The sequence below is a fragment of the Ciona robusta genome, chromosome 1 (genome assembly GCF_009617815.1).
Source record: "Ciona robusta chromosome 1, ASM961781v2".
In the NCBI taxonomy this organism is placed as follows: domain Eukaryota; kingdom Metazoa; phylum Chordata; class Ascidiacea; order Phlebobranchia; family Cionidae; genus Ciona; species Ciona robusta.
In genome coordinates, this window is record NC_143235.1 from 14,525,646 (window position 1) to 14,544,234 (window position 18,589).

At 36.5% G+C, this 18,589-nt stretch overlaps 2 protein-coding genes across 3 annotated transcripts; both read right to left on the reverse strand.

The window, feature by feature from the left end:
• LOC149743598 (GATOR2 complex protein MIOS-like) lies at positions 1 to 18,581 on the reverse strand. 2 transcript variants are annotated; one of them, XM_089877154.1, is made up of 22 exons: positions 18,559 to 18,581; positions 15,942 to 16,099; positions 15,211 to 15,407; positions 14,603 to 14,692; positions 13,945 to 14,122; positions 13,147 to 13,284; positions 11,668 to 11,823; positions 11,230 to 11,310; positions 10,507 to 10,617; positions 9,606 to 9,672; positions 8,486 to 8,719; positions 7,856 to 7,940; positions 7,315 to 7,523; positions 6,788 to 7,005; positions 6,212 to 6,391; positions 5,152 to 5,243; positions 4,480 to 4,634; positions 3,731 to 3,919; positions 2,599 to 2,645; positions 2,099 to 2,183; positions 1,570 to 1,645; positions 1 to 143 (listed from the first exon to the last, which is right to left on the reverse strand). In XM_089877154.1, exons 2-22 carry the CDS (start codon positions 16,089 to 16,091, stop codon positions 71 to 73), a joined length of 2,811 nt encoding a protein of 936 aa, XP_089733280.1. In that variant the 5' UTR covers positions 16,092 to 16,099; positions 18,559 to 18,581; the 3' UTR covers positions 1 to 70. The 2 variants fall into 2 exon arrangements, with proteins under 2 accessions (XP_089733280.1, XP_089733288.1); XM_089877162.1 differs by lacking the exon at positions 3,731 to 3,919.
• Positions 16,100 to 18,532, reverse strand: LOC149743599 (3-hydroxyanthranilate 3,4-dioxygenase-like). The gene has a single exon (XM_089877434.1). The coding sequence runs from the start codon at positions 17,988 to 17,990 to the stop codon at positions 17,163 to 17,165; it is 828 nt and encodes a 275-aa protein (XP_089733560.1). The 5' UTR covers positions 17,991 to 18,532; the 3' UTR covers positions 16,100 to 17,162.
• Positions 18,582 to 18,589: the final 8 nt, after the last annotated feature.

An 18,589-nucleotide genomic window follows, 5' to 3' on the forward strand; every position in this document is an offset into this window, starting at 1 on the left:
CACCAGTGACGAAGATTTGTATTTAAAAACACAGAAAGGAATTAGTGGCTTCATGCTAATAGAGGTTGAATTATTTTACTTTGATACCGGGTGTTTCATAACAAACACAGCTGCAGTCTGACACTGGACACAGTTTGTGGTTTCTGTAAAATAAGATACTGATGTGCAAACCAGGTATAGTAGGTACATACACCTCATGCTCACTGTCAAGTTATAACATGGGTGTCTTCTTATACACCAGACACACATGGTGTATTCATACACCTCATGCTCGCTGTCGAGTTATAACATGGGTGTCTTCTTATACACCAGACACACATAGTGTATTCATACACCTCATGCTTGCTGTCGAGTTATAACATGGGTGTCTTCTTATACACCAGACACACATGGTGTATTCATACACCTCATGCTCGCTGTCGAGTTATAACATGGGTGTCTTCTTATACACCAGACACACATAGTGTATTCATACACCTCATGCTCGCTGTCGAGTTATAACATGGGTGTCTTCTTATACACCAGACACACATGGTGTATCCATACACCTCATGCTCGCTGTCGAGTTATAACATGGGTGTCTTCTTATACACCAGACACACATGGTGTATTCATACACCTCATGCTCACTGTCGAGTTATAACATGGGTGTCTTCTTATACACCAGACACACATGGTGTATTCATACACCTCATGCTCGCTGTCGAGTTATAACATGGGTGTCTTCTTATACACCAGACACACATGGTGTATCCATACACCTCATGCACGCTGTCGAGTTATAACATGGGTGTCTACTTATACACCAAACACACATGGTGTATTTATACACCTCATGCTCACTGTCGAGTTATAACATGAGTGTCTACTTATACACCAGACATACATGGTGTATTCATACACCACATTCTCACTGTCAAGTTATAACATGAGTGTCATCTTATACATCAGACACACATGGTGTATTCATACACCTAATGCTCACTGTCGAGTTATAACATGGGTGTCTTCTTATACACCAGACACACATGGTGTATTTATACACCTCATGCCTGCTGTCGAGTTATAACATGATTGTCTACTTATACACCAGACACACATGGTGTATTCATACACCTCATGCTCACTGTTGAGTTATAACATGGGTGTCTTCTTATACACCAGACACACATGGTGTATTCATACACCTCATGCCTGCTGTCGAGTTATAACATGAGTGTCATCTTATACATCAGACACACATGGTGTATTCATACACCTAATGCTCACTGTCGAGTTATAACATGGGTGTCTTCTTATACACCAGACACACATGGTGTATTTATACACCTCATGCCTGCTGTCGAGTTATAACATGAGTGTCTTCTTATACACCAGACACACATGGTGTATTCATACACCTCATGCTCACTGTCGAGTTATAACATGGGTATCTTATTAAACACCAGACACACATGGTGTATTCATACACCTCATGCTCGGTATACAGTGCACAATAACACATACGCCTACTATGCATGGCCTACATCACTCATATATATCAAGCTGTATAATAGAAACAAGACTCACCGAAACCAATCCATTAAATGTCCGGCATGTCCCCCATGGTTGCAACTCATGCACCAAGACAACCAGTTCACGAATTCTAAAAATAAAAAGGAGGAAAACTATTATGTTAGGTTTTTATATGTTAAGTAAATAAAAACAACTGAATTTGTAATTTTATGCAAGACACTTAACAGAAATTGATCAAACCCAGTGGTCAGTTAAGTCTAAATTGCCTGATAATCTGCCATACATAAAGACCAAAAAAACAACAAAAACAATTAACCACAAAGTTACATACATGGAAAAGCGAGCACGAGGTGTATGGAACAGCCCACCAATGTTATAATGACCGCTGTTTCCAGCCACCAATGATAAATAAATTACATACGTGGTAACTTGTGGGCAGACACAAGGTGTATGAAACAGACCACCCGTGTTAAAACGACTGTCTTTGACACGCTTGATAAATGCGTGCTATAACGACCCGCTGTGCAGCCGTTTTCAGCCACCAACGATAAATAAGTTGCAACACCACCTTTTACGCACTCACCCGTCTCCTCGGGTCTTGCACCAAGATGAGTTGAACAAACTGAACATCGTGGAAGAGGTTTCCGACATGATGGACAACTCGTGGTCTGTAAGATGGAAAGTTAGGATATTTGTATTGAAATTATCCTCTGCATTAACAAGATATAACACGGGTGTTCTGTTTCACACACCCACTGACAGCTGGATGTACTGTTACCTGGTATAGGAAAAAGTGGAAAATTATCTATAAGTTTCATAGCAAGTAGGTATAACCATACGTAGTAACAAACGGAGTAAAAAGTGGACACGAGATGTATGAAACAGAACATCCGTATTATAATGACTGTCGTTTTCTTGTGCCATGAGTATAAATCCATTCATTCGTGAGATTACATCCATTTATTCAAGTGGGGTTGGGATATTGACATTATTTTTCCTTTTTCAAGCTACATACCAACTGCTACAGGTTAAGACAAACCAATAACTTACAAATAAAGTTATTAATATATTATTGTAACTCACTGAGCATTGCATGGCCATTCCTCCACCTAAATACCTTGTACCACGCGCTGTGTAAAAAATAATACGTTTACTTGCGTATGTGCGATGTTATGTTAATGTATATATACTTCTAAAAATAATACATTTAGTTGCTTATATGTGACTTGTAATGTGGCTGAATATACACTTATGCATAGAAACAAAACAGGTCTAATACAAGGTGTTGGGAAAGTCACTGTGCACCTGCATATTTATTAACAGACATGTTTCAGTATAGAATTGAGGAGGTAAATAGGAATGACAATTATAAATGATGCTGAAAGTGACCCCGTTAGCATCAATATAGGCTTTGACCTTCTTATTATTTCTAAACACCTCAATCAGCTGCTCTCTTTGAATAAATTAAAACAAATGCTATTTTCTGCTTATTAGAACAGTGCGAGTACACAGTGACTTTCTAAACACCCTGTACTTGTGTATGGCAACATTTCTAAAAAGTTTGCAGGGTTTTAACAATTTTTTTATCCAAACTCACTGACTTTAATATTATAATGAAACTACTTGCTGTTAACTGTATTTATATGGCTAAAGTAAGTTACGTTTATCCGTTACGGTTGATAACTTGGACAACTTATTAGTGACCACTGGGTCGGAGAATTAGGTATTTTGCCCATGGACGCACAGGTGTAAGTCAGCCGCATGGAGCTTTGAACCTGGTCACCTTTGTTTAAAAGGTATCTGTTCTAAGTTCTAACCACTGCGTTACACTTACAAACCATTGAGTAGTTGAGTAAAACTGAGTAATTTCAAGCAATATCAAAACAGTGCAACTGACACAGAACCTCTGTTTTAAAATTCTCCTTTTCTCATAAAATTTTGATTTTAAATCCCTTTTTTACTCATACTTTAATAAAAGCTTGATCTAACTTATAAATCACTAACTAAATACATATAGTGGGGTGGGGAACGATGGGACACCTTTAGCACAAATATATAAATATCCTGATCATGTTTTAATCAATTAACAACGTCTATGAAAGTCGCGAGGACAAGGTTTTATAATTCTTTGAATGTTCTTTGTTTACTACCAAAATGTGCGAGAAAATAGAATGAAAAGGTGTCCCATCTTCCCCCATCCTACTATAAAACTCACTCCCACAAGGAGAACTGTGCACTGAACTCAAGCCTGGTGTTTGGGTCCCAGATTTTGCCCTACGTCTTGACCCTTGGCCCAATGTATGCAATCCACGTGGAACTGAGTTACAACGAAAAGACTCCAAACTTGATACAGACCTCGGGCTTCTGGCACTCGGAGTCATAACTTGGTTGGAACTGACTGGAGCTTAAATAGATTTGTTAGCTGGGGCTTTGTATAGTCTAACTTGTGGGGTAATGGGCCAATTCTAAAACCTAGTTAATAACGGATGTTTGATGATAAAAACGTGCTGGGACATTTTCATGATGCAACTTATAAAATTCGCATGAAAAAAACGTGGCAAATAAACCAATAGGGTGTAAAAATTGTCAAAATGTCACCTATATATATATATTTAAAATTAAACACAAATTATTTAACTCGTTAACCACTGTAGTGGGCGACCCAACCAAATCAAATGGTAACTCAGGTCAGAACCGCCTTTTGGTGTGTCTTGCAAGAAGAATTCACTATTTTATAAACTAAACGAGTCATTTTATTCTATTCTATATACTTAAGGTCCCACAGAATGGCATGCCATGGGTCTTATGATTTAGGCCAGAGTTGGCCCATTACCCCAACACCCAGGGTGCTACTGCATAGACCTCACCAGGTGTTGAAGCCTGTCGCTTCCCCGAAGGTAGGTGACAAGGGCTTTAATGGTAATGGATGGGAGATCTTCGTTTGACAAAGTTATATTCACTCACCAGCAATTAGTTTTGAATTGGAGATATTCTTTCCACAGTAATTACAAACTACATATGTTTGGGCGTCTGTTGTAGCTTCTGTTGATTTATTCCACATTTTATCAAAATCAATTCGCTCGAAATAAAGTTCCCATTTATTTAGAAGGTCTGTATAACTGGAATTAATAATTTCAAATTATGAGGTTTTAATGAAAAGATTCCCACCAGATTTCATATCCATAGGCACCAAACCTGGGGTGGCAAGGTAGGCAGGCACCCCTAAAGTGATCTACCCAGCATTAATTAGTAAACAATAGAACTAAAATGTTGTATTTGTTTCATATAAATACGTGCGTCCAACAATAAATATTAGTATTCAAAAAGTAACCACACAAAGTTTTCAAGCATTACAATCTGCCTGTTAACAACAGAAATATAGAAAATGGTAACAAGACTAAATTTCTTAAGACTAAATTTCCCATTACCCAAACACCCAAGCTGCTTATACAGTATTCTGTTACTTCTGCTACCAGGCATAATGTAAATATTCTTTCAATGATTTATCTGGTATAAAAAGTAACGTAGAAAAACTTGGGCGGCAGGCAGGCCAAATGTTGCAAATACACTGGGTTTTCATGTCAGATGAGCCGTTAAAAATTTATTTGCTTATACACTTCTTAGCATTATGTTTACCTTTCTTTCCAATGTAAGATCCTGGGCTGTAAAAGAAAAGCTTTATCTCCTGTGTGTATTACTGCTGTGAGGATCGTTTGGATATCAGATGTCTGGAGATGATTGGGATTGTTTAATGGTTTGGATAAAAATACAAATGTTATAACTTGACAGCGAACATGAGCTGTATGAATACACCATGTGTGTCTGGTGTATAAGAAGACACCCATGTTATAACTCGACAGTGAGCATGAAGTGTATGAATACACCATGTGTGTCTGGTGTATAAGAAGACACCCATGTTATAACTCAACAGTGAGCATGAGGTGAATGAATACACCATGTGTGTCTGGTGTATAAAAAGACACCCATGGTATAACTCGACAGTGAGCATGAGGTGAATGAATACACCATGTGTGTCTGGTGTATAAGAAGACACCCATGGTATAACTCGACAGTGAGCATGAGGTGTATGAATACACCATGTTTGTCTGGTGCATAAGAAGACACCCATGTTATAACTCAACAGTGAGCATGAGGTGAATGAATACACCATGTGTGTCTGGTTTATAAGAAGACACCCATGTTATAACTCGACAGTGAGCATGAGGTGTATGAATACACCATGTGTGTCTGGTGTATAAGAAGACACCTATGTTATAACTCGACAGTGAGCATGAGGTGTATGAATACACCATGTGTGTCTGGTGTATAAGAAGACACCCATGTTATAACTCAACAGTGAGCATGAGGTGTATGAATACACCCTGTGTGTCTGGTGTATAAAAAGACACCCATGGTATAACTCGACAGTGAGCATGAGGTGTATGAATACACCATGTGTGTCTGGTGTATAAGAAGACACCCAAGTTATAACTCAACAGTGAGCATGAGGTGAATGAATACACCATGTGTGTCTGGTGCATAAGAAGACACCCATGTTATAACGTGACAGCGAGCATGAGGTGTATGAATATAGGTGTTTGAAGTTTCTATCTCAATGACGCACATATAAGAAGACACCACAATATGTTATAATACAATGAACATAAGGTATATCAAACCTACATAGAGCACGAACCATTTCATAATACTTTGCGAGCAAATTAACACCGGCAGCAGTAGAGAGCCCGGTGACAAGAACACCATCTAGTGCTCCGTTTTCAACGCAACTTGCAACGAGTTCTTTGATGTAAATTGAAAGTAAATTATCGGGAAGGTAAATGCAAGCGAACGCAACCAGGTCTTGGAGCAAAAGTTCCTGTGTGAATTTCACATATAGCACTAATTAAGGACAGCTTTTGTTTTTGATAATAGGACCGACATTTTATCTGCCGCCATACACATAACATAAATTACAGCGAAAATCATATTATTTAAAAAACGAAGAGAAGGGAATGAACAGTAAAACAACTGTTGTTAAAACATGCAATGGATAAAACCCATACACCACTAATTTCTACATTTGTTATCCATAGCGTGTTTTTTGCAGTTGTTTTCGTTTATTTTTTAAATAACATGATGTTAGCTACTGTTTTCGAAGAGATAAATAAAATTCATGTTATGTCTTGTTGTTTAATATATCTGCTGTTGCACCAAACTAAACTACTAATCTAAAATATATAATTAAAGTCTCTGCACCACTTATCTCCCTCACCTTATTGTTCAATATTTGTTCATATTTCCCTGCTTGCCCGACGCTGTGGTTTGCCTCCTGTGCGTTGGCGAACAAGAAACTAAACATGGCTTGTAGATACGGGCTCTCTAGCGACTCCATGAGGTTCTGGCACGTATCGAGCCACAAGGAGGGGCTGTTGACACCCGTGTATCCACTTAACGCCATGCTCACCATGGAGAGCTGGTTGCTATTCTCACCTGGAGGAAAAAGTTTTTTCAAAATGCAAAGAATTACAAAGTTACAAATAAATTTTAAAATTCTATAAAAAACAAAGAACTTATTATTTAGCTGCAAACATTTTTAAAGGAACTAAGTGAAATGAGAACAAAAAACTAAAAAAACATATAAATGTAACAACAACTTTCCAGCAAAAACATACACAATTCTTGTGTACAAAAACTACACAAATGGATGATATTTTAGCAGCTCATACTCTACGTTTTTGTACCAGATGCGCCTCGAAAGGAAATAACCAAATTCACGAATAAAATTATAACCCCGCACACCTTGTGTTTTACTAGCTTTGTTCAACACTTCCACAGCTAACTTCATGTTGCCGTGCCATAAAGCTATCGTACAAGCTCTTTCTACACAAGTTGTCTTTGAGACTCGACGAACAAGTTTTTCAAGGAAGCTTGTTTTCGTGAAACGTGTTTCGTCACTAGGGGACGCTGAAGAGAACACGTCCCAATCGCACATCGCGAGGATTCGATTTCTGTGGATTTGTGGAAGTGTAGTTAGGATAACCAGCAAGAGACTTCAGATTTGGGGGTTGGCTCATTACCCAAATATATTTCAACCCAGTGGTCACCAATGGCTTGTCCGAATTGTCAGCCATACATAATAATGAAAAAATCCCCCCAAAAAATCACCCACAAAGTAATATACGTGGTAATTCGTAAGCTGGCACAAGGTGTATAAACAAAACACCTGTGCCCGCCACATAAAAATAAATCAAGTTACATTCATTCATTCATAGATGATATTGTTTTGCAACAAAACTAACATTAGTATACAGATACAACATACAATGCTTGAAACACCAACCTATGCGTGCTTGTGTAAACTGTTGTTTTAGATGTTGGTAACCCAACCCAAGTCACAGTTTCAGTATTACTGTTGTGTGTCTCCCCTGTAATTTGAAAGGAAAATATTTTGAAACAGATTTGAACCTTCAAAAATTGTGCCATTGTGACCGTGTATGTTTTGGGTAAAACGGTAATTGCTCCAACTCTGTGGACACATTTGGGTTGTCTAAATTAATAGCCATGTATAAAGAAAGTTAACTAGAAAAAACAAACACCCACAAAGTTATATATGTGGTAAACTTGCACAAAATGTATCAAACAGAGCACCTGTGTTATAACGACTGTCTTTTCTGGCGACATATGGATAAAGCAAGTTACATTCATTCATTCACCCACAAAGTTACATACGTGGTAATTCATAAGCGAGCAAGAGGTGTATTTGAAACAGAACACTTGTGATATAACGATTGTCATTGCCCGCCACGCAAGGATAAAAGGATAAAAGTTAAATTCATGGTACCGCGCAACGTCGCAAGCTGGCAAAGGGTATATTAAACAGAACACCTACGGTATAACCACTGTCATTTTTTTGGCCCTGCGAGGATAAATAAGCTTATTCACAAGATTCATCAGATTATTAATACCCTACCTTTTAACAGAGAATATACCCCAGCAAAGCAAACTGCTGGAACAGTTTTCGACGAGGAAATTCGTAGTTGCCTCGGCTTTTGCTTGCTTTCCCATGACACAGGTGAAGTGGGGGTTGTAACATTATGGACCGGGGTGGTTGCCATCTGCTTGACGAGCCCAATCCAATTCCAAAGCGAACGTAGATTCATATTTTCAGGTTCAAAACTGAGGTCGAAATTTTTTGACGGGTTTTCTGATAAAAATATTTTGTGTAAGTTAAATTCCAATCATCGATTTAAATATTTTGAATATAAACATAGAAAATTATGTGACTGTTCAGAAATCTATTCAGTAAGTTACTAAAAAATTGTTAGCAAATTTTTTGACAGTCGAAATTTTTGACAGGTTTTCTAATATAATTTTTTTTTACAATTTTATTTTTTTAGATCATCAAAAACATGAATGTTGTGGTATTTAATAAATGTAGTTAAGAAACGAGTTGCTGTGGTATGTAATCAATGTGTTTAAAAACATAAAAATTAGCCACAAATAAAATGGCGAACTTCCTTAAAACTGTGTATGATTCCCAGAGTCGTGTTTACAAATCTGTCATTTTTAGTTGATTTTATTTTCCAAAACAGTCCATTTTTTTGCATTAATTTAATTATCGATACGAATCGGTCTTATAGAAATGTGCATTTTAAGTCCGACTGATGTTAGTTACCAACTTCAACATATACAGTAGAGTCGTCCGGCGCCGTGGCATAGTGGTTAGCGCGCCTGCCTGTAACCCAGAGGTAATGGGTTTAAGCCTCGTCGCTGCTACCATGGTTGGCGTATGTGTCCTTGGGCAAGACACTTAATAGCAATTGCTCCAACCCAGTGGTCACTAATGGGTTGTCCAAATTATCAGCCATACATGAAAAAATCCTAAAAAAATAATCACCCACAAAGTAACATACATGGTAACTCGTAAGCTGGCACGAGGTGTTAAACCCGTGTGATAACGACTGTCGTTTTCCGGCCACGTGAGGATAAAGTAAGTTACATTCATTCACATTCATTTATCAAATAAAACACAGCAGATAGTATTATTGATATTCAAGATAATTTGTGACATTTTCACAACCCAATCCCACCTGTGTTTAAACCATATCGGTTCTTTGCTCTTTTCTCAATAAGTGAAGTAACGTCAACGAAGTCATTCTGGGAAATAAAAGACAAAATATTTCATTAACACAAATACAATGACATGTAAAATCAAATAAAAAAACAAAATCCAACACTTGGAGTGAGACCAAAAAAAATGAGACCCAAATCCAACACTTGGAGTGAGACCAAAAAAAATGAGACCCAAATCCAACACTTGGAGTGAGACCAAAAAAAAATGAGACCCAAATCCAACACTTGGAGTGTATTTTAAGGGTTGCAGTTTACATTTAATAAAGGTGTATTTTTACTTTATTTACACTATTAAATGACATATAACAAAAAAAAACTAACAGTAAAGACCAGACCCAACACTTAGGATGTATTTCCGGCGCCGTGGGGTACTGGTTAGCGCGCCTGCCTGTAACCATTAGGTAATAAGTTCAAGGCTCGTCGGTGCTACCATTGTGGGCGTATGTGTCCTTGGGCAAGACACTTAACGACAATTGCTCCAACCCAGTGGTCACTAATGGGTTGTCCAAAATATTAGCCATACATAAAAAAAACCCTTAAAAAAATATAATTACCCACAAAGTAACATACATGGTAACTCGTAAGCTGGCACGAGGTGTTAAACCCGTGTGATCACGACTGTCGTTTTCCATTCACGCGAGGATAAAGTAAGTTACATTCATTCATTCATTCATTCATTCATTCATTTCATGCATTAATTTATTATTTCACATTTAATGAATAGATATTCACATATTTTCTTCATAGTTTAATAAACTAAACTTTGGGCTATAAACGAAATTTGCTAAGCTGAACAAACAACATGTTGGGTGTATTTTATGCACTTGATTATTTAACATAAAGTGAAACATTATTTACATTATTTTCTTCAGGAATTAGTGAGAAACTATTAACAGTGTTTCCAGATGCCACATTCATGTCGTGTCTTGTTCTCCACGTTAATGATATTTTCTCATGAACTTCAGGGTACTGGAAATAAATTGGGCAACACTTTTTGTTAATAATAAATTGGGCATTTGTTAATAATAAACTTTTCCGTTAATAAAATGATCTTATTTTTAATAATACTTAAATTTTATATTTGTATTTATTACGGGTAACAACAGTTATTATAACACAGATGTTAAAATGACATAAAAACATGCAATGGACACAAACTTATGTAAAAGTTAAAACCTGTCATACTAAAATATGTAATGCCGTTCTTGTTTATAAAGATGTGAGAATAAGATGGTCGTGAAATATATCCAGTGCAATCATATGTACATTTTATACTTATATCTGTACAGTAACAATTGTAAAGGACATGCACGAATTAACAGGAAAATATTGTAAAACCTTTTTAAAAATATAAAAATAATGCAAAACACTAAAACTCTGATAATGATCATTTCACCAATACAGTTACAGTTCTCATATATGTTTTATGCCATATATGTTTATATCACAAAATACATACACAAATTAACAAGAAAATCTTTCAAGGAATAAAAATAACGGGAATTTCTAAAACTCTGTTAAGTATCATTTTACCAATACAGTTACAGTTACCATATATGTTTTATACATACACAGACTCACCGTAAACGTAAGTGAATTACTGACAGTAAGGAGATGTTTGTCTTGTGGACTCCATGTAAACCCAGATACAAAATCACCAAGCTGTAACATAACAACATGAGAAAATGAATGTAACTAATTTATCCTCGCATGGCCGGGAAAACGACAGGCGTTATAACACGGGTGTTTTGTTTCATACATCTTGTGCCCGCTTACGAGTTAACTAGTATTTAACTTTATGGGTGATTTATTTTTATGTATGGCTAATTGGCTAATAATTTGAACAACCCATTAGTGACTAATGCGTTGCAGCAATTGCCAATACAGGTCTTGCCCAATGACAAATGGCCCACAATAGTAGCAACTTCAAGCCTTCTGGCCCCACATTTAAGCCATTGCATTGCTTCAAACTCTTCTTCTTACTTGTAGTTCAGACTTGTAGTTTAGATTAATTCTTACTTGCAGTTTAGACCTCGCGGACACAAATGGGGGCGAACGTTCTTGTTCGGGAAGAGACAAATTAATGTCGTAAATATTGACCAATTCATTCCGTGTTTCATTAATTCCATTTTGAAGAACGGCAAGAAACCCATTTCGTGCCGGACTCCATTCAATCTAGGGAAAAATTTGCCATTTAAAATTGATTGACAGAAAAGTGATTTTTTTTGTGATCCTAAAGGACCAACGCAATTTGACAAGACATTATCAGGGTAAAAAATTTAAGATCTTTTTAAAATCAAACTTATTAAAACAACAGTGGCAAGTGATTTTATCATCCTATCATTTGTGCATATACTTTTTCTAGTGTGTTTACACCTGGCTTAGCTGGCTAAGTGAGTTTTAGTTTGATTCCCATTCAATTTAACTATGCTTCGAAAAATGAACCATTAATTATTATAACTAGGGATGTGCTGGAGTTGAAAAAGCTCGGCACGAGCCCGAGCCCGAGCACCTATGACGTCATCAAGGAGAAAGGCGTACGAGAACGCGTTCCTATTCAGCCGAAAAACGTCGCTAATCAAAATAATACAGAACACGTGGTTTGCGGTTAAAGACGCGTCTCGTTTCGTAATTTCTACTGTTGCAAAATGTAAAATTCATAGAAAAAGTATTTAATAAAAAAAAAATATATAATTGTTACAGCCAGTGGCGCAACTGGCAAGTTTCTACGCATGTTCATCTTGGATATGGTAACGGTTATTTACGTCAGAATAAACCTTTACGATCGTTACATCACAAACGAGATTGTTGAAAACAATCGTGTTTCATTCGCTTCTATACGATCTGCAGTTTGTGTATAACTTTTGTTTCTGATGATTAGTTTAAATGCAGGTAAATCGCGATTATGTAAATTTTAATTGGTGGAAGTATAAGAGCGAAGAGCGACGCTATCAGTAAGTTGGAACCAACATAAATTGTAATATGATATTACAAAGTATCGTCCCGGCCGAGCTTGGACAGAAGCCAAAAAACATCGTTTGTTGGCACCGCACGAGAAACAGAGTTTCATTACAACATTTTTCACGAGAATAAATTCACAATAGTTGCGATTCGTTAATAGTTGCGATTCGTTACTTGCGAGAGAGCAAATTCACAACGAACGAAAAACAACTAAAGAGAAAGCTACGCTGACCAGTCTCGTTATCTCTTAGTAGCTTAACTTTTTTTTAATTTTTGATAATTTTCGCTCTCGCGTGCAACATTATAGCATAAGGCTCGGCGCTCGGCCCAGTTTTCAGCCGAGCGCCGAGCGTCAAAAAAGGAGACGCTCGGGCACGAGCTTTTGAGTTCGGGCTCGGCTCGGCACATCCCTAATTATAACACAACGAAACGAAAATGGAATTAGCAGCAAAATAACATGAACATGGGTTGTATTGGTATGTATTTAAATACAGTATTAGAGTATTACAGTGTAAGATATATTTAGATACAACCAACCTTTGATATATTGTGTTCAACATTGAACGTGGAAATTGGTTTTGAAAAGCTCCGCAAATCCCACAATGCAACAGTGTTCTCGTTAAAAGAAGCAACACGAATTTCTTGGAGTGGGTTTACACAAAGACCCATGGTCGCCTGTGAAAAGAAAAAATTCCAAAATTAATTCCATAAAATCTGTTCCAGGCAGAGAAAGAGTCTTTTGAAAAAATAATCAGCCTGTGATTAGAACAACCTTTTGAGTTTGCAAAGTCCTAAAAAGTTTAAATCACTTTCTACAGGCAGAGAAACTAGAAAAACAGACAACTAAAAGTTACTTATTAGTTATTATTTATAAAATAAAATAGTTATAACATATTTATACCCTATAAATAATATTACACAGTTACATCCTTAAAATTCGAAAAGTTATTATAAAATAGTTTCCGAAGGGGTTGTCTAAACACCAAACACCCCCTCTAGATCCGCCACTGGTTATACCCTATATTATAATAATATAAAACTACCTTATGGTTAACAGGTGATGATGCTGGTTGGTTGGGTTGTGTACGAATGTCCTAAACTTTCACCAAACACCCCCCTTACTAAACACCAAACACCCCCTTTAGATCCGCCACTGGTTATACCCTATATTATAATAATATAAAACTAACTTATGGTTGACAGGGGATGATGCCGGTTGGTTGGGTTGTGTACGAATGTCGTAAACTTTCACCAAACACCCCCCTTACTAAACACCAAACACCCCCTCTAGATTCGCCACTGGTTATACCCTATATTATAATAATATAAAACTACCTTATGGTTGACAGGGGATGATGCTGGTTGGTTTGGTTGTGTACGAATGTCGTAAACTTTCAGATATTTCATTCCATGTCCAGCAATTAGTGAGTTGGCTGAAACTTTGTTGATCCACACAAGCGAGTTAACTGCGTCGCTTTGAGCAATTTCTAAGAATGGTTTCGAAGCATGGGTGCTGTGGAAGGTTAAAGTATGGATAATGCAAGTTTAATGATTGAATGTAACTTCATTTGTAAGCAGGCGTAAGGTGCGTGTTATAACGACTGTCGTTGCCACATTCATTCATTCATTCAGTTGCAAGTATAAACGTCTCATTTAATCTACATAATGAAAATGTTTTTGCATTTTAAATAATTCTGTCTACTTTAACATGAAAATAATGAAAATTTAAACATATTATGTGGATTATATAGACGTTCATGCTTGTTCATGCTTACATGGTAACTCATAAGCTGGCACGAGGTGTATGAAACAGAACACCCGTGTTAAAAGGACTGTCGTTTTCTGTCCACGCAAGGATAAAGTAAGTTACATTCATTCATTCATTACATATTACCTCCAAATATATCCCTAAGAAAAAAAACTATTTAAAAGTAAGCCTTTCTTCATTATATTTCAAGACAAAAAATAAATAATTCGACTTTTTTATACCTACCTTCTGCTTTCTATATTTGAAGTTGTTTTTGTTGATTGATGTTCCGTGTTCTTGATGTTAAGATCCCATATTAACAGTGAAGAGGCGTTCCTGGAAAATTTTAACGTTAAGATCATGCCACAGCTGTTATGTATATTAAAAAGCATGTTCGGAAAGTTACTGAGTACTGTTCTAATTTATTAAGACAAATTTGCTTAACTAGATAATTGATAAACTTGTATGCTAAAACGGGTGGATTTGGGGTGTTTTGAAAGTCACTGTACACTGTTCAAGTAATCTTTCATTCAGTCAATTGCAAGGGAGCAGCTGATTAAGGTGTTTGGAAACAAAATAAGAAGGGTCCCAGCCTGTGTTGATGCTAACAGGGGTCACTTTCAACATCATTTATAATTGTATATAATTTATACTTTATCTTCGCGTGGCCGGAAAAGGACAGTCGTTATCACACAGGTTTAACACCTCATGCCAGCTTCCGAATTACGGTGCATGTTACTTTGTGGGTGATTATTTTTTGGGGATTGTCATTCATATTTACCTCCTGGATTCTATACAAGGAATGGCACTTTCGGCCAATAAATATTTCCATTTTCAGATTCACAAAAACTCACCTGTGTTTATCAAGACCCATAGCAAGCCTAGTTGGATTTACGCGCGACCATGCAAGCACATTACAGGGTCGTGAATGTTTTGGACAAAATACCGTAGACTTGTCATTGCTACCAAGGTATTTTAATGCAGCTTTCCCATTAAGCTGGCCAAGAGCGATCAGGTTCTTGTAGTCTGTTGAAGGGTTCCATGCAAAACACTGTAAAGAAAAGGTGTTTCTAATAAAGTAAGATAATGTTTTGACTTTTAATTGGTTGGAAATTTTTTTTTTTACTTTTACTAAATAGAAATTGCAACTAGTGAAGAGTCATCCGGTACATTACAGTTAGGCTGGTGGGAAGTACTAAAGGTTGGTAGTTAGGGGTTATTGGTTAGTAGTTAGGGGTTGGTGGTTGGTGGTTGGTGGTTAGTAGTTAGGGGTTATTAGTTAGGGGTTAGTGGTTAACGAAATAAATATTTTACAAAAAAAAACTGCAAAACATGATTGAATCTCAAAATGTACAGTAGTTAGTAGTTACATGGGTTAGTGGTTGGTGTTCAGCAGATACCATAAGAGAGGTTTCTTGACAAGCACCCAAAAAACAAAACATTTCAAGATTATTTATGCTAGAAAATTGCATTATAGTATAAACCTATCCTATACAAAATGTCACCACAAAAAAAATTAACACTGACCTTATAAAACAAGCAAATAATAATTAAAATGTTGCTTAAATAAAGTTTAGGTTTTTACCTTGACATCTAGATCCTCAGAAGAAACAATCTTGGGGTGAAAATCTTTGTTCTTCTTTAAATCTTCATTATCATCAACTTGGTAAAAGTAGACGGAATTATTTAAAAATGCAAAAACATTTTCATCGTGTGGATTAAATGAGATGTCCATGCCTGCAACTGAATACAGTATGTATGGAGTTAAATAGACCAACTATGAAACATTTAAATTACAAAATCTATTCATTTATTAAACTGAAACTTATGTACCTTTGGCGCATGATTGTTGAAACATAGGAATTAAATTTTAAAACTAAAAGCAATTTAGTTAATAGTTATAAAACCAACATTCATTTTTTGCTAAAATATGCGATAAGGAACAAGTTAAAACACATTGATTAAATGCATGTTTGAAACTTAAAATTACAAAAACACCATGAACTGTTTATAACAATAAATATTCTGTGATTATTAAACACAATATGTTGAAGTTGTATTTAAAATACAAATGTTAATTCAGCAATTGCACAAGAGAAAAGTTTGATATTAAACATATTTAACACTTAACATAAACAACACACTATCGAACAGTTCAATGTTAAAATCCCCAAAAATGCATGTTGAAGAATTGTAAGTGCGAATAACAAACAAGTTATTGCAGAAACACAATTAAAATAATTAGTGGCTAAAACATCATCACCTGACACCTCATTTATGAAGGCCCCTTTAATCAGAGAAAGTCAAGTCCACTATTACCCTTTTTGCATGGTCACTTTTAGGCGCGTAAGAACTCGCATATTTACTCGCTAAAACAAAGTTAACACGCATAACGTCATAAGTGTGTCATCTGCCGTAGGAGGTTGGTTGTAATTCGCATTATGCGAGTAAAGAAAAGTAAGGTGAAAGCACAGTTTTACTTTTAAGAGCTTAATCTTTTTCGGGTATTAATTTTATAGGTTTTTGATGGTAATAGCACCATAAAGTATTAAAACTTGTTTCATAAACTAGATTTAATAATATTGCGCTAAAATAAGCTCACTCAATGTTGATACGCGCATAAACCAATGGGCAATGACCATGCAAAATAACCCGGTAAGCGAGTTATCATATGACGAGTTAATGCGGATCGTTATTCGCATCAACTTTTTACCATGCAAAAAGGGTATATATCCTTTAAGTCATAGTGGAATTGCGCTAAATAAAGGGGCCTCATAACCATAACCCTTCATTGTTGCGAAAGTTTTTATTTCATTTCACGTTTCTGTTGCATTTTAATCACTTTGCACCCAACCCCAGCCTTTAACTTGTATTCCACGTTTGGAGGAATAAGAAGTGTGTCATCACCATTCAATGTAAACTCCTTGCCATCTGCATAAACAACTGAAGTGCCCATGATTTGCCAAAACCAAGTTTCCACGTCACATTTTGAAGTTTTAACCCCAGATGATATCACTTCGACATTGCTTTGCAAGTCACCTTCAAAAAGCTTGAACTCGGTCGCATTATTATCAAGCTGTTGACTCAGCAGTTTTGGAGCAGATACAGACTCCAGGTTTAAGTTAAATGGAATCTTCTTGCTTGCTTGGGATGGATTAGGGACCCCTGTTTTGTATTCTTCAGAGTTAAAGTACTGATCGATCATTGGTGGTAACTCTGTCCCAAGGTCTACAGAGTGAAAAGTTTTCTCGTACAAAATATCGGTTGATTCTCCGACAAAGTATCTCAAAACATCAGTTTCATTTTCATGCCTTTCTCTCTCAATGACCAACCCTACTGTGTCTTCAAAGCGCTGTGGTGAATGTGGAATCCTGGGCGGCAGCAAAAAGACCTCACCTTGTTTAATAACAACATCCTTATGCTTTCCATTTTCCACTATTTTAAGACACATATCCCCTTTGATCATGTAGAAAAATTCTTCCCCCTCTTCTATGTGGTAATCCTTCCGCTGGTTCGGCCCCCCAATGCACATTATTTTCAGTTGCATGTTATGCATCATTTTGTTGCACACGGGCGGCAAGAATTGCGACTTGTTTTCGGAAACCCATTGGTTTAAATTTATTACTTTTAACATTGCAGATGATAGTTTGTTTTCCTTCAAATTGATTTACAAATAGGCTTCTATATATAACACGACTGTCGGCAATGACAAACAATAACAACCTGAACTTTTATATTGATTACCAAACGGACTTCTACGAAATAACAGGACTGTCAGCCATGTCTAATAATAACATAACTTAACACATCACACAAAATAAACAAACCAGATAGTAGGGTAACTCCCTAAGAAGAAACATTTTAATTTTGTCCCCAGCGTGTTTTGCGCAACAAATTATAAATCATGTCGATTTAAAATAACAACAAGGCGTATGGGTGCATGAATGTAGCTTATTTATCTTCACGTGGGCCTACCTGTTACTTAATTACTGTGCCGCGTCGTCTACGCACTTTTTACGTTGTTGCGTATTTATCATGTTCTCTAGAGAATCGAAATAAAAAAGTCTAAAATAATATTCACTTTCAAAGTAACATACATGACATCTCGTAAGCTAGCACGAGGTGTATGAACACCCGTGTTATAGCGACTGTTGTTGCCCAGCCATGCGAGGATAAAGTTACATTCATTCTATCGATTTTACCTCAAACACTTTATGAATCGCTAAATGCACG

Excerpts from the sequence above, each read along its gene's own strand:
- LOC149743599 (XM_089877434.1), bottom strand. The coding sequence starts at position 17,990 with ATGTTAAAAGTAATAAATTTAAACCAATGGGTTTCCGAAAACAAGTCG.
- LOC149743598 (XM_089877154.1), bottom strand. The coding sequence starts at position 16,091 with ATGGACATCTCATTTAATCCACACGATGAAAATGTTTTTGCATTTTTA. Across the intron at positions 5,244-6,211 it reads TCGCAAAGTATTATGAAATG|ACATCTGATATCCAAACGAT; the intron begins GTTCGTGCTCTA and ends AATCATCTCCAG. Across the intron at positions 144-1,569 it reads CATTTAATGGATTGGTTTCG|AAACCACAAACTGTGTCCAG; the intron begins GTGAGTCTTGTT and ends CTTATTTTACAG.